Source organism: Strigops habroptila, chromosome 6 (genome assembly GCF_004027225.2).
Source record: "Strigops habroptila isolate Jane chromosome 6, bStrHab1.2.pri, whole genome shotgun sequence".
In the NCBI taxonomy this organism is placed as follows: domain Eukaryota; kingdom Metazoa; phylum Chordata; class Aves; order Psittaciformes; family Psittacidae; genus Strigops; species Strigops habroptila.
Window position 1 is genome coordinate 25,862,317 of NC_044282.2, and position 14,891 is coordinate 25,877,207.

General features: G+C 40.5%; 2 protein-coding genes across 10 annotated transcripts in view; one reads left to right on the forward strand and one right to left on the reverse strand.

Annotated features, from left to right (window-relative positions):
- Positions 1 to 7,541, reverse strand: part of ORC3 (origin recognition complex subunit 3) — a 37,944-nt gene extending 30,403 nt beyond the window's left edge. The window contains exons 1-3 of one of the 3 annotated variants that reach the window (XM_030490907.1): positions 7,405 to 7,541; positions 4,513 to 4,567; positions 1,714 to 1,811 (exon numbers count right to left, since the gene is read on the reverse strand). In XM_030490907.1, coding sequence (XP_030346767.1) covers positions 1,714 to 1,811; positions 4,513 to 4,567; positions 7,405 to 7,428 — 177 coding nt within the window. In that variant the 5' untranslated portion in view covers positions 7,429 to 7,541. The remainder of the gene's footprint in view (positions 1 to 1,713; positions 1,812 to 4,512; positions 4,568 to 7,404) is intronic. The other 2 variants (XM_030490909.1, XM_030490910.1) reach the window with 2 other exon arrangements.
- Positions 7,542 to 7,591: 50 nt separating this feature from the next.
- Positions 7,592 to 14,891, forward strand: part of RARS2 (arginyl-tRNA synthetase 2, mitochondrial) — a 29,859-nt gene continuing 22,559 nt past the window's right edge. For 5 of the 7 annotated variants that reach the window (XR_003992071.1, XR_004389927.1, XM_030490911.1 and 2 more), the window contains exons 1-7: positions 7,693 to 7,794; positions 8,496 to 8,569; positions 9,103 to 9,208; positions 10,164 to 10,247; positions 11,218 to 11,315; positions 12,419 to 12,474; positions 14,020 to 14,103. Coding sequence is in view for 5 of the 7 variants with exons in the window: in XM_030490911.1 (XP_030346771.1) it covers positions 7,756 to 7,794; positions 8,496 to 8,569; positions 9,103 to 9,208; positions 10,164 to 10,247; positions 11,218 to 11,315; positions 12,419 to 12,474; positions 14,020 to 14,103 (541 nt within the window). In the remaining 2 variants the exon portion in view is untranslated. The other 2 variants (XM_030490912.1, XM_030490913.1) reach the window with 2 other exon arrangements.

Genomic DNA, 14,891 nt, shown 5'->3' on the forward strand with positions numbered 1-14,891 from the left:
GGATAAAGCTCTCACCTACCTGGTCTGACCTCACAGATGATGCTGCTTTGAGCAGGAGTTCAGACTAGAAACTTTCAACCCAAATTATCATGCAATTTTAGACGTAAAAACAATCATCACCCCAAGTTTGCCAACAGTGGGATAAAGAGATGGTAATTCAAAACTCGGGACAAAAAATATCAGAGATACCCCAGTACCTGGATAAAGAAAACTATGTATAGTAGGCAATCTGCTTTTGGGCAAATCAAACTCTAAGGCAAAGCCCATATCAATTTGTCAATGTAGGATGAACTGTCTTCCATCAGGAGAAGGAATAACAGAAAGTATCTGGCACACTCCTAGGAGCATCAGAGAAAACAAGGGTAGGAGATTTAGAACAGGAAAGAACAACGATTTTCCAGATGGCAATGACTCTGTGCTTCTGAGTGATTAAGAGAGGCTTCCGCTATGATGGGCTGTGCCTGCTACTCTAGAAGAAATCCTTGCAGAGCACTAGGGAAAAAATCCCACACTTCTCCAACCTGAAAATCCTGCAGCCACTGTTGGCAGTGTAGAACCGTTATTTCGAAAGCCTTGACAATACTGTGCCAAAGAAAGAAGATCGAAGAAAAGGTCTTCCAGAAGTAGCTACAGAATGCCATCTTCCCTGTAATCCACTCTGTAGTTGATGAGGCAGTTTCTGGTGCAGCTGTCAACATTACTGCCAATGCTGGTAGCTAACATGTCAAGCTAAAGCAGTTGCCAGGAAGATACCAAATACACCTCCACAAACTTCTGTTCATTCTCTACAAGCAGCACTGCAGTTTAGTGCACTTCTTTGCACAGCCTGGCTAGTTATGGTTTGAAAAGGGTGCCGACTAGTCAAAGTGAGCTGGGTCATGGAATAGTAGGAACAGAATTATAGGAATTTATGAGTTTAGCCCAAGGGTCCAGATTTTAAGCTACATCCAGCTGGCTTCTACAGTACATCCCAAAACAAACTTTGGAAAAAAAAAATTCTCATAACGTCTAGAGCCCAAGAGCAGGCAGAGCAACATGGAACACTTGCCCAGAATCCTTGACACTGAATAGAGGAGGAAATCCCTGCTGTACGGAAGCAACTATTCATACCATAATGCAAGCCAGCTGGCTATAGGGAAACAACAGCAGCATGCCATCTAACACACAATGCTTAGGAGGCCACAGTTCAGTATGAAATTAACTCTGATCCCCATCAGACAACCCCACTGACACTGTCTGTACTAATTCAAGAGACTATACTTGCAGCTCTGCCATTCAGTATTTGACATTCATGCAGTTGTAGTCACATAAATCCACTGTGAATTCTAGGCTGCTATGAACTCTGTAACACTGAGCTCAAGAGCAGCCTAAAATCCTCAGAGGGTTGGCAAGCATGTAACTGAATTGAAGGTAGAAAACAGCAGTATGCCAGGAATTAATAAAAAGGACTATTAAGAAGAGAAGATTAGAAGCAGCAGCTTGACGCATTAAAAGCATGTAGTTCTGTGGCTAAAAGTAATGTGCAATTGATGGATTTATTATTACTCTCTTATATTCTGGACAGGGATTCAGTCTCAGTCAGTACTTCTGGCCCTTCTCCTGCTTTAGCTAACTGCCCTTGTAAGTGTGTAAAAAAAGATCTCTAGAAGCAAAACAGCAAGCAGCATTGTTAGAAATGCAAAACACTGCTTTAGTATGTGGTGTAAGACTCACCTCTGTTTCCAATTTGATCTGATTCCATAAAGATTGACAAGTATCAAACCGCAATTCTCTATCCTCTGAATCATTTTCTCCTTCTCCAAAATGGATAGCTAGAAAGAGAAAGCAAAGGCAAGCAAAATGAGATTACTGAAACAAAACATTTTTTCTTGAGAAGAAAATGAAGCACCCGACTGAAATGAGAACACCTTAATATACATATATATCTGAGGGAGATAACTTTTCTCTTAACCAATTAATTAACTGCTGGTATCTGGTAGAATAAGCACGAGAACAAATAGAATCTGTTGCCCAGATATGCAGACAAAAGGTAAACTGGCTTCCATCTCAAGTCCCAGATGAGCTGAAGGCTAAATCAGAGCAAACAGCCTTTATTATTAAAATAAAAATTAAAAAAATCTTTCCCTTGCTTCAGAAAGTTTTGTGGGTCTCTTTCACCTATTAAATATTCAATCCTCCTTTACTATTACAGTCAGATATGAATCATAAGGGCTTGCAAGAATAGATACATGAAAACCCTTTCTGTTCCCCAGGCAAGATGCAGATAACACCAATTTCCTGAAAATAATAAGGTATACTGGGAAAGGACTGTCAGGTTACATGAAATACAGATTTCTTTATTTTTTTAAAAATACATTTAATTGACACAACTGTGTGCCAGAATATTTAACAAGCCAGCAAAACTTTTAAGCACAAACTAGGCCTACATTTCTGGCTCACCTTGAAATTGCCTCTCACTTCTATACATGCTCTTTATGAAAAAGAAAAGGAGAATGGTAAAACAGATCCTTTATGGTAAAACAGTGTCTTGGTGCATTTTCTAAATACATCTGGCTTCCCAGGTGCTGCTCTGCCTCACAGATGTGAGTATAGAAATTCTTCACCAGATTCCAACCAAGAAGGAAAGACAGAGCTGGGAGTAAAACGGGAGACTGAATAGAAACTTGCATAACTGAGTGAGCTTTCTCTTGTCATTTTTCCTCCCATACTCACACAGTCTACATTTCCCTTAAAAAAAAAAAAAAAAAAAAAAAGGTACAGGCTTGCAACCATTCTTATCCTCTCAGCATACATTTTACATGCCTGGGGTAGGTTTACAGCCTCACTAATACCACCTGGAAGAACACAAAAACTGAAGGTGAAGTAAATAGCCTGTTAACTGTTGCTACAAGGCAACATTAAACATAACTATTACTTTTTCTAAGCATATGCATATAAAAAAATTTAATTTGCTATCCATTACTGTCCATTTGGTGGCCATTCAATGGAGCAGCAGCAGCAGACTGATCTGTAGCAAAGAGCCAGTTGATGGGCACGTTCAGTCTCCCAAAGCATTAAAACCACCCCGAACAGCTCTGTAAATGATGAACAAGAGGCACTCCTTACCCTCTATTTTCATCGTCTCCCCTGACACCTCATTTGTATCCCTATGAAAAAAAAATCACTTAAAATACATAATCGTCTCTGATTACACAGGTCACAGGCTTTTTAGTTGAAGGACATCACATTACTGGTAATATACCAAGGCATACTGGTATATTAGCATATTGTCAAATACATTTGTATTACCAAAACTCAAGCTATAGCTGCAAACATGCACAGAAGGCCTTTTGTGGGGTGCAACAGCTCTATCAACTTGTAATGCTCAACTGAAACCTCACACTTGACAGGTTTGGGCTTCCAAACCTTTAGTGATGCACATCAAAGCACTGATTATTTAGAACACCATTCTAACCAACTGCTGTGAGCAGCCAAACTAGCTCACCTCTGCCTCTCTTTTAGGGGTAGATCAGTTCAATCTTTTTTTCTATCTTAAAGATTTGCTAACAACACATTTAGCAGGATTTACCCAAGCATTACTCATCTTGCAAAAGTGAAAAGATAATATCCAGTAATGGATAAAATTTCAATACGGTTTAAGTGCATAGATCTTGGTTGTTGGTTTATTTGTCTTGCGATGACTTGGAATGACAGACCAGATTCTATTTTCCTGTCACTCATTCCCTGAGCTACAGATGTGCCAAGTCTCAGAGAAAAAAAACTTGAAATTAATTTTAAAGCAGGTGTTACAGCAAGTAATGCATGAGCCTGTGGTGATGTCCACAAAAATCTGGCCTTATGACTTTCGCCTCCACTTTTTTTATACAAGTTGTCACACATTTTGACAGCTCTGGTTATGCCAAAAGTTTAAGCTGGGAATAAGAATGGTAAGTTTCCTAACTGAGTCTCAAACAGCAACTATTTAAGCAGCATTATCTGTAGCTCCAATAAGAGTCAGTACTGTTCAGTCTTCCTCAAATGACGAGACCTGTATATACTGCATATAGGCTTAAGAAAATATATATAACAAATACTAGCTGACAGAAGCCGATATGAGATCTTCACAAATGGCTTTTCTGTCTTCTTTTCTCAAGAAACTTAGGCAAACTACCCAGAATATGATGAGACTTAGGAATGGGATATCATTTCTAACTCCCATAGCTTAAAGGTGGCTCATTCAGATAAACAATTTGCCAATAAACAATTTACAGTCGCATGGAAAGGAGTTCTCTTGTTTAAAAAAAAGTGCAAAGACAAAGACAGCTGTACAATCTTTATTGCTGAAGATGAAAAACACATTTACACTAGCCAACAATTTGCTGGGGTCCCTCTGAAGAAATGAATTTTCAGCAATATAGACATCAAGGAGCAATGAAAATCCCGAAGCAGCTATGACAGAACTCAAACAGATGTGGTGAACCTTCCAGGATTAATCCTTCTCAAACATAGAAACGAATATCAAAATGCACTGACCTGTTTTCTGAGACACCCTTCTCTTCTTGGGACTTGGTTTAAAAACAAAGCAGCCCTAGAGAACAACAAAAAAATATATAAACTTCAATATGAGCATCAATCCGACTGGTTCTTCAGGCCACTTTATTTTCCTTTAATTTCAGTGCTCCATTAAACCAACAATTTGAACTGAACTACCAGCATTTAAGGATACTGATTTGCACGTTGCCCCTTTATATTCCTGTTTCAAGCTGAAAACCCCATGGAAATAGTATCCCAGCATATTTGGAAGGAACTTTTTCATCTTCCCATTACGTTCTTCAATTCAATCATCAACTAGAACAGCAGCGGAGTCTTTAAATGTCTCATAACCTCCAACAGGTTTAGAATTGAGAGAAAGTGATTCCCTGGGGACGCATCAATAGTTTTCTCAGTACAGTTTCAGTTAAAAACAACAACAAAAAGGCCAGAGACTGAGACACATAGAAAAAGTGATCCAGAATAATGCAATGAGTATTAATAAGTCACTTACAAAAGCCAATGACACACCATAGCTACAGAGGACAAGGGCATCCCAAGTTGAAAAAGTAAAGACGGTTAGAAGCAGAATGGCAAACGGTTTGGAAACGGTTCAGAAAAGTAAAAACCTTGGCTCCAGGGAAGCCCTCCAGATAGAATTCATCTCCCAGTTACATCTATTTCATCACAAAGGAGGAAGAAATAAACCATGAGTATTAAGCTCTGAATTCTGGAAGATTTTTTTCATTTTCAATTTCTTTCCTCATCCTTGTAAAAATTCATCTCTTTTGAAGGGTTATAATAATTTCCTATGTATCAGAAAAGGTATGCATTCCCCAACTCTAGCTGTACAGCAAGAGAGAAGGAAACACACAAGTATTCAAGACAGACAAACAGATTGATTGAATCTCGTGTTTCTCAATCAAGATGCTTATACAAGCAAAGATTGCTGAACACAACTAGTTCAGTAACTAGCATAAGAATGACCTAGTGAAACTAAAACTCTAGAGGTATATTTAATTTTGATCATAGGCACAAATCTGTTGGTGACTTTACAGATGTTACTTCCTTTCTTATGCAAATAAGAGATTGCAATAGAACACTAATAAGAATATCGGCTTCCTCTGAAAAACAGCCTTATGAACTGCAGGTGCCTTCAGATTATTTACACGTTACAATGTATATTAACAACCATCTAAAACCAGCTGCACAAAAGTTGTGGCTGTTCTACAGATTCTAAACACTCTGGAACAATTCCACTACACACAATGCCTCAGAACAGTAAGTTGAGAGTTGGCACAACTGGAGTTGGCCAAAATAACTATAAATCATATATATAAAAGAAGAAACAATATACATTTAATCAAATCAAACACAAATACTATTTAATGCTCTACAAGCATTGCATTTCCCTACACCACTCAGTGTAGCAGAGACCAGAATATAAAACGTCAAAGTACTACACAGTGCACTCAGCAGCATACTGCATTCAGCTCTGGGGCCCCCAACATAAGGACATGGACCTGCTTGAGCGAGCCCAGAGGAGGCCACAAAGATGACCCAAGGGCTGTAGCACGTCTCCTGCGGATACACGCGAAGACAGCTGGGCTTGTTCAGCCTGGAGAAGGCTCAGGAGAGACCAGCCGCTACCTAAAGGGGGCCTCAGGAAAGCTGCAGAGGGACTTTTTACAAGAGCATGTAGGGAAGGCAGAAACAGCTTTAAGCTGAAAGAGGGTAGATTTAGATTAGATATTAGGAAGAAATTCTTTACTGTGAGCATGGCACTGGCACAGGTTGCCCAGAGAAGCTGTGGCTGCCCCATCCCTGGCAATGTTCAAGGCCAGGGTGGACAGAGCCTTGGGTGACATGATATAGTATGAGGTGTCCCTGCCCATAGCAAGGAGGTTGGAACTAGATGATCTTTAAGGTCCCTTCCAACCCAAACCATCCTATGATTCTACAATAAGGTAAGACACAAGGGGCAAGGGAGTGGGACACACTTCACTACCTACTTAAAGACAACAGCCATTTTTTAAAGGGAAATCCACCTGTGTTGAATTAAGCTTTCACTTTGGAAGTACTTCCCTTTACTCCTGAAAGTAATAAACGTGCACAGCAACTTCCACACCAAAGGATCCAGCTGCACATCACAATTCAGTGCAAAACAATATAAAGGACAGGAGTCTTACGATTATAAAATGCATCCTTCTGCTGTGAACCACTGCTATTGCTCATTACCTCATCAAGTGAGACAGGACATAAACATTCCAATACAACATTTTCAGTCTCACTACATGTTTACACTCTGATGAATGCCCTGTGCCTACTTCCAACTCTAAGTACAGGCCAGATAAAAGCCTTCGGCTCACAAATATCATGGCAGTAATAGATATTTAACATTACTTGTGAGTAACTTCTGCTTTTATTTCTCCATTAAATTAGCTCCGAAGAGAGATCAGTGTTTCAAAGTGGAAGCAGGCAATGCCAACAGACTTGAGTTGGAAGTGGCAACACCTACAGCCACAGCACTGCCGTGAGGTTTACTTCGAGTACGAGCACTTTCTATGTGCTGACAGGACAGAGGAGCAGGGCAGGAGGGCTGACTGCTGTGAGGAAAGAAAAGGTAAAACGGGATTAAGCGGGCATGAGGGCACGGATGAAGAGCCACCAAGACTTGACACAGCATGGGGCAGCCGGAAGCCTGGCACAGGGGATGAGGGCAGCACCCGCAAATCGCGACAGAGGGACAGGGCAGCTCCTTCAGCACCCGCACAACCGCCCTCTTCCTCATGGCGCCCGGCCCAGGTGCAGTGCCAGGGCGGGAGCGAGCCCGAAGGCGGGCGTGCTCACCCGAAGTCACGGCAGAGGGTGCCCCATTTCTCCCCTTCCCCTCACCTTGGAGACGGAGCACGTGCTCATGTCGCCCCACTCTCGCCGCAAGCCCCCGCGGTCCCGGTCGCGCCGCCCCGCCGCCACCACAACCGGGGAGCGAGGGAGGGCCCGTGGCGCACGCGCACTGCGGGAACACCCCCCGGCTCCCCAGCGGGACGCTGCCCATGCCGCCGTCCCTCCCCCCCGGCACAGTGGGACAGGCCCTCTGCGCGCCTCCTCCGCGCAAAGGGGGACCAATGCGCTCTTCCTCTCTCTCCCACCCCCGTGCTGAGAATGGTACGACCCAGCCCGCCCCTGGGCGGGCGGAAAGGGGTGGGGAAGGGGTGGCCGCGGCCTTCCGCCGGCGGCGCGGCCATGGCGGCCTGTGCCTTTCGGAGGAGCATCGCTTCCCAGGTACGCCGCTCCCTGCCGCAGCTTGCGCGGAGGAGGGGTGCGCCGTAACCGAGACGTCCCCTTCACGCCCTGACCCAGGCCCCTACACACCCCTTCCAGGCGGCTGATAGTGGGTCTGACCCGCTATCACAGGGGCTCGGCGCGGGCTGGGCTTGGCTTCCCTTCCCTGCCGCGCCCCGCCCCGTTCTGGCGGCCGCCGTCCCCTGACGGCCCCGCACGCCAGCGGCTCCGCACTGGGCTGCAGGTTCCACCGCCCCGCGGGCTTAAACCCGTGAGCTCAGGAGACTCGTCCCCTTGGCGAGAAGCCAGCCATTAGTAGCTTATTAGTGAGGCCCTCGCGTGGTCTGGGCCTTCTTGTGCCCCGCTCACTGGGCTCGGGATAAGCCAAGTGAGGTGTAGAGGCTGCAGGAGTTGGTAGAGGCAAGCGGGCGTTTGCCGGGATCCTCTATGGGGAAAAATAAACAAACAAAAAGCTATCTGTGGTGGTTTGTCTTGCTTCTCTAAGGTTCCTTCAACGTTTATTGGGTTTGTATTGCATGTCGTGTTGTTTGTAATAGTTAATAAGTATTTGCCTTTTTACCCGGGTTGAAACTTCCTTTCAGATGTAAATGATGCATCCCCCACGGGCATTTAAACAGGGAGCAGTGTTTTTCTTGGATCTTTTTTTACTTAAGCCACTTCGTTTTTTATTTCAAATTTAGCTTTCAAAGGTTTTGGATCTGCCACCAGAAAATTTGATAAAGTCCATATCTGCAGTTCCTGTCTCCAAAAAACGGTAGTGTTTACATTTTATCTTACAATGTCATGTTTTATTGCTGTGTTTATTACTGCAAGAGCTTAACAGGACATAGGGGGAAAGAAATGCAGGAAAAATAAACCAAATCTAAGCTAATATGCCAAACCAAATAGAAGAAGATAAATTAAATGTGATAAAATTGCTATATTTTTTCAACCAAACTCGAAATAAATATAATTGCTGAAATATGGGCAGTGCTCGAATGTCAAATGTTTCAGCATTAATTATCTGAATGTGAAACTGCTTAGAACCAATGTGAAGTTATAATGGATTTTTTTTTTCAGTGTCCTGCTCAAGAGTTTTAATGATGTTAGCGAGTAAATTGCATTTATGCTCGAGCATAACTGTTGTTTATTCTGAGATGGTGTTTGTATCTACTTTCTGTTTGTATTGAAGCAAAGGTAATATTTGGCCTATCTCAGCTTTCAAAACACAGTGAACTTTCAGGTATCTGTGCCTGGCAATTAGGCTCGTTTCAACAGGGTTTTTTGGTATGTTCTTTTATTTTTCAGGCATGTTGCTGATTTCCAGCTTTCCATCGCTTCTGTAACAGAAGACAGTTCTAGTGATAGCTCAGCACAAGACCTTCATCGTCAAGCTCAGAAACTAGCTGAAAGGGTATGCTAATGCATTAGAATCATATATTTATGCTATAATGAACTTACAGGTGTTAACAGGCCTTATGTGGTACATAGTTTTCTTTCTCCAAGCATCTGTTTGGGTCAGAGTAGTTTAATGATTGCACCTATTGTAACTGTACACAGAATCTTAACGAGGAATTTGAGAAGCGGTTTAGGTAAACTTCTTACGAAATTATTGTTTTGAAATAGTTTGAGAGTAAATAATATTGGTGAAGTTAGGAAGGTATCTAAACAGTATGCTGTGGTCTGTACTGTTGCCCAACACTTGAGGAAGAAATTGAGTAGGCAGTGGCTTGGAAAACCAAAGTCTGCAAAATCCAGCACTAAAATGGCAGGGGATAAATATAGTCTCTGTTTGGGGGACAAACAGGCCAGACTTTCAAATCCCAGATGTGCAACCAAAAGTTCTAAAACAACTTAGAGATGACTAGAACCATAAAATAATTCAGTTTGGAACGGACCTCAAGAAGTTATCTGTTCCCATCTCCTCCTTAGTGCAGGTTGTTGAGGATTTTCAGATGAGGTTGCTGAGGGCTTTTGAAATCCTATCAGGTGTTGAAAGCCTCCAAGGATTAAACATCTTCCCTAGGCAATCTGTTCCAATGACTGTTACTATCACGGTAATGTTGTTTTTCCTTGTGTCTAGTCTGTCACTTTAAAACCAGCTGCTGTTCCCAGTGTTTAGAAAGCTGCAAGTCTCTGCTTTATTGTTTGTGGCTCATTAAATAGATCTGGGACATTTAGCCCTACATCTTTACATGGAAGAGCAATTGTAACAGTAAAGAAGAACATCAGTGTAAGCCCATTTGTGATTGCTTCAAACCAATAAATAACGTTTAATGTAGTGGATTGAATTAATTTTTATAGTGGATTGAATTATAGTTTTCCAGTTTACCAGTTTTCATGCACTTTGTTTTGCTTTGTTCCTTTAGCTAAAATGTGATGCTGTAGTGAGTGAAATCAGTACTGGTCCAGGAACAGTGAACTTTACGATAAACAGGGAATTATTAGCAAAGGTGAGTACTATATTTCAGGTGCATTAAAGTAAAAATATATTCCTCAGTATAAAACTATAGAATATTTACTGTTGTCTTACAAAGATATTTTCTATATAAAACTGTGTTTTGTAAGTTCTCGAGGATCCCTTGGATATCTTGTCATATAGGCCTAGGATTTGGAATGAGGCTCGCAAAAGTTTATCCTTATGAGAAAACAATATGTCTACCATTCACTGATAATCATTTAATGATAATCCATTTAATTTTTTCATTAGCTATTTATAATCAGTCTATCTTGGCAAGAACATTACAGCTGACTATTCACTGCAAGAGTAGTTTCAGTGGTAAATTTTATTCATGGATTTTACAAGGTGCTTTATCTGTAGGGATTCTAGTCAGTTTATTGATTCAAGCAAAACTATGTGTCTGGCCTAGTGGGAGTTTTGCTGGAAAAAGTGTGGAATTAGGACATGTAATTTTGCATTATGTCACTGAGGAGAGAGTAGGACATAAGACCTTGCTGTAACTTTCTCTGATAAGAATAGGTCTATGGGTAGATTTGATGATTTACGTGTGTGTGTAGCTTACCTTCTTAGGTGCTGTAATAAGAACAGAGTTAAAGGGTTTTTTCAGTTTTTTCTACAGGTGCTGTTTTTTGGTTTTTGTGTTTTGTTTTGTTTGTTTTTTAAATATTCAATACCTACAGTAGCAGAATTTTAAAGCTTTGATTTTCACCAAAACTCTGTCTATAATTTCTTTAACTTTTTAATTGATGAGATACAGCTTTCAAAAGATACAGACATTTTCATCTGCACACATGATCTTGTTTGCTTGGCAGATCAGCCATCTAATTGCTATTGTGAATAAAGGCTATGGGATCAGTCTCTTGTGTGATTGGGAAACAGTTTACCTGATCAGGCTTTCTGTTCTTGAAACATATTTTCTATTTTTAAATTATTACTATTTTTCAATCTTCCTTGTGGTTTAGACTGTGTTGCAGCAGGTGTTGAAAGATGGCTCAGAGTATGGAGTAAAAAGTGAACTTTTCTCTGCAGTGCCTAGACAAAAAGCAGTAATTGAGTTCAGGTAAGGACATGTGGTGAGTCCTTTGAGGAAACTGCCTTGTCTGCTGGTTGATACTCATTGCTGTAATGTAGGATGCCTGTGAAATTAAACCATATTTACATATTATATTCAGCTGTATTTGGTACAAGTAGAATATAAGTTATCCTTAGGGACTCAAGGCTTTTTCCCAGAATATATTTTTGATATTTAAAGAGTTCATGCCTCGCAGCATCCTGCACTAAGAATACTCTCACTTAGTGCATAATAGCACTCAGTTCTTAAGTAGGTTCCCTTTATTTTGTTATCAAGAAACATGACCTGAATTTTCAGCCACTAACCCATTTCTTTTTTCCCCTTAATATCTTCCTCCCTGTCTTGGGAAAGCAGCCAGGCATTTGTCTATTTGTCTTGCTAAGTCATCTCAGTTGCTGACCCCAAAATTAGTGTCCAGTGCAATTTTGTTTACAGTCACCTGCTCATGGAATGAGAAGTGACTGACTCTGATCTCTTTATGTAAAAAGATTTTTGTTCACTCATACTCTCTTTGCAGACTTCCATAGTCACAGAAAATGAGCACTTTGTTTGAATTTGGAGGGTGGATTTTCATAGCTGAACTTCCAATTTATTATCGAGGGCAAATAATTGTGGGTACAGTTGTGGGGTGGTTTTTTTTGGGGTGGGGGCACTGTTGGTAGATCATGTAATTTTTAGTTACTGATTCTTGTACACAATACAATACACAACACCTGTCCTGGTATTAGATATATCTCTAGTAAAGGTATGGGGAGAATGACCCATATGTCCAAAACGTGTAGAAAGTGAGAAGGTAGTGTAAGTCCTTTGTCACTAGTATAGTTGGGGTTTGGGGGTTCTTTTGTTGTGGGGTTGTTTGTGGTTTCTTTTTCCCTACAGCACTGGTTGTTAACTGATACTGGGGGAAACACTGGTTGGATAGGAAAACTTGCTGTGTAGAACAGAAGTTAATCAGGGAATTTTAGGAGAAAATTGGAAATGGTGGTTTTGTTTCAGTTCTTCGGCCATATGCAGGAGTTGACTTTGTTTGACTTGGCTATTTGGCAGTCTTGTACATTGAACTAACGTTATTTATGGAAAATCTGTTACAGCTCCCCTAATATTGCCAAAAAGTTTCACATAGGACATTTGCGATCCACAATAATAGGTAAGTATGCATCTAACTGCCTCCCAAAGAGGCTTCTTTGTTTTCCTGTTTCACTTGATGGGGAGTACTTCTAACCTTTCACTCTTCTAGTGGTGTGGCTGTGTCAGGCTTCACTTGCTAATTAAAAACCTTTTGCTCATTATGCAGTGAAGAAAAGAGCGTGGTGTGGTGCTGGCAGATTTATTAAGTCACACGTAATATAGTTTTATGACTGTGAACATTAAACGAAGTAGTTAAAAATTATTCTACAAAGATGCCCAGGGCAGTTTTCAGTGAGGTGTTATGAGAGTTCTTTGAATTTTGAATTTCCAATTTGCACTGGACTGCAGAGCAGTCAGATAGTTATGTCTTGGTGGCTGTCTTGCAAAAAGCTTGCTTTTATATGTTAATTACTTTATGCCAGCGTTACTAACACAGTTGCTGTAATTTGTAATGGAATAATTAATAAGTTTATAGTGCACTACTCTAATGGCAGATGGAAAACATTATTTCTCCTTCCTTTCCCTCTCTCACAATAAAAACTAGTAGGTTAGGTTATTAGCAGAGGATCCTAACAGCAACTAATAATATGTAGGGTTTTAATTATATTTAATGTATAATGTATAGTTATTAATTACGTAAAGTTAATAATTCAGCCTCTTCAGGGACTTACAGTTGAGTGAAATTACATATTTTGGGCTTTTTATATTCCATTCTGGACTCTTCGCTATAGGAAAAAAAAAAAGCCACTTTCAAAAATAGTTCTGTAGATCAATGGTTGTCTGATAGTAAGAGAATGAATTGACTATAGAGAATGGAATTGAAAGTATTTTCAAGCTACAATATGGTGTTATAATAGCAGCAGCAGAGAAAGCTTTCTGCATTTTTTTACATCAGTATTGTAATTAAAAGGTACCCTTGAAGAACAGGAAAATAGAGGAAGGGATGTAGGTATTTTTTCTTCGTACTTCTATGGTTGTAGCTAATCTTGGGAGAAAGATGAAGGGGTTCTGTGTAATACCAGAATCAAGATGCGCTTAGGTGATATGGTAAGTTTGGAGCATACCAGACATCCAGTGTGTTAAGTGCAGAGCGCAGTACTGTCCAGCAGTACTTGGAGATTCAGGACTTGATGTTCTCTACTTAATACCACAGTTAACAGCAGTTGTTGAATTTTGAATACTTGCTTAACTTCCCGGTATGAGTGCCTGACTGTAATGGGAATTACGTATACTCACAAAAGATATACTTGTGAGAATACAAGAAGACTTTAAAAAGTGGTTTTTGTATTTATATACTCTTCAGTCTGTGCGTGCACATACACATGTGTGTTTTTATCACATATCATGTTGTATGAGATGCTTTATGGCACCTTTGAAGTGCACAGCCTTTCTTTTCATGCTCAGAATACTACTGCTTTTAGTCGTCAGTAGTTAATCTGATTGCTTTTCCTCTTCCTTTTGAATACAGATCATGCAAAACCAGAAAACTGTTTTGTTGGGATGAGAGACTACCTGCAACTGAATAATAATAATAATAACAACAACAATTTTGTCTCCTTACCAGGGAATTTTATAGCAAATCTCAAAGTTGCATTGGGACATGAAGTAATAAGAATAAATTACCTCGGTGACTGGGGCATGCAGTTCGGTACGTTTTAATACCTGTTTTCCTGTTCTCTTTTCTACTGTATAATATGGTCTAGATTTCCAGCCTCGGTTTTTGCAGGTCCATTGGATTCATCTGGGCTCATAAAGAGTAATATTGTGTTTCCTTGAATGTAATGTAGAATTAATCTCCTTAAAGTAGGAACAAAACAATCCAGACTGATTCATCAGCAGTATGACTTATACTGCTGTACAGGAAATAACAGGAGGAAATTTGCCCTCTGTCCCTCAGTAGCTCCTCTCTCAGATTACGTATATGTAATTTGGGGTTTATTTTTAAAGGGCAGTATAAATATTTTCTGAGTGTACTGGTTAGACCTTTGGAGCTCTCACAGCTGAGCAGACTTCTGTTGCTGCCTCCAGACAAAATGTGTATATATTACCATAGCTGTTGCCTGTCTCCTGTGATACTGTTTTATTCAGATTTTGCACATGGAAGAGCTGTGGAAAAGTAAACTTGCTAACTTACCTATGCCACACCTCTACACACAACAATAGAATAATTGGAACAAAATGTATGCTTTGTATTTGGTTGTCTTTGTATGTTTTCTTTATCTGTTTGGGGTTTTTTTGTTGTTGTTCCCTCTGGAAATGACTTCATTATTCATAGAAGCATAATTACCTCCCACAGCAACTGTATTTTGGCAGGTTGAGGCCCGGAGAGTTTGTATCTTTAAAGATATCCTAACACTTCCTCCAGAATATTCAGTTTCCCTTTGAGATGTAGCAAAAGAGAGGTGGGTAGGTGGAGAATATGCAAGTGAATAGGCT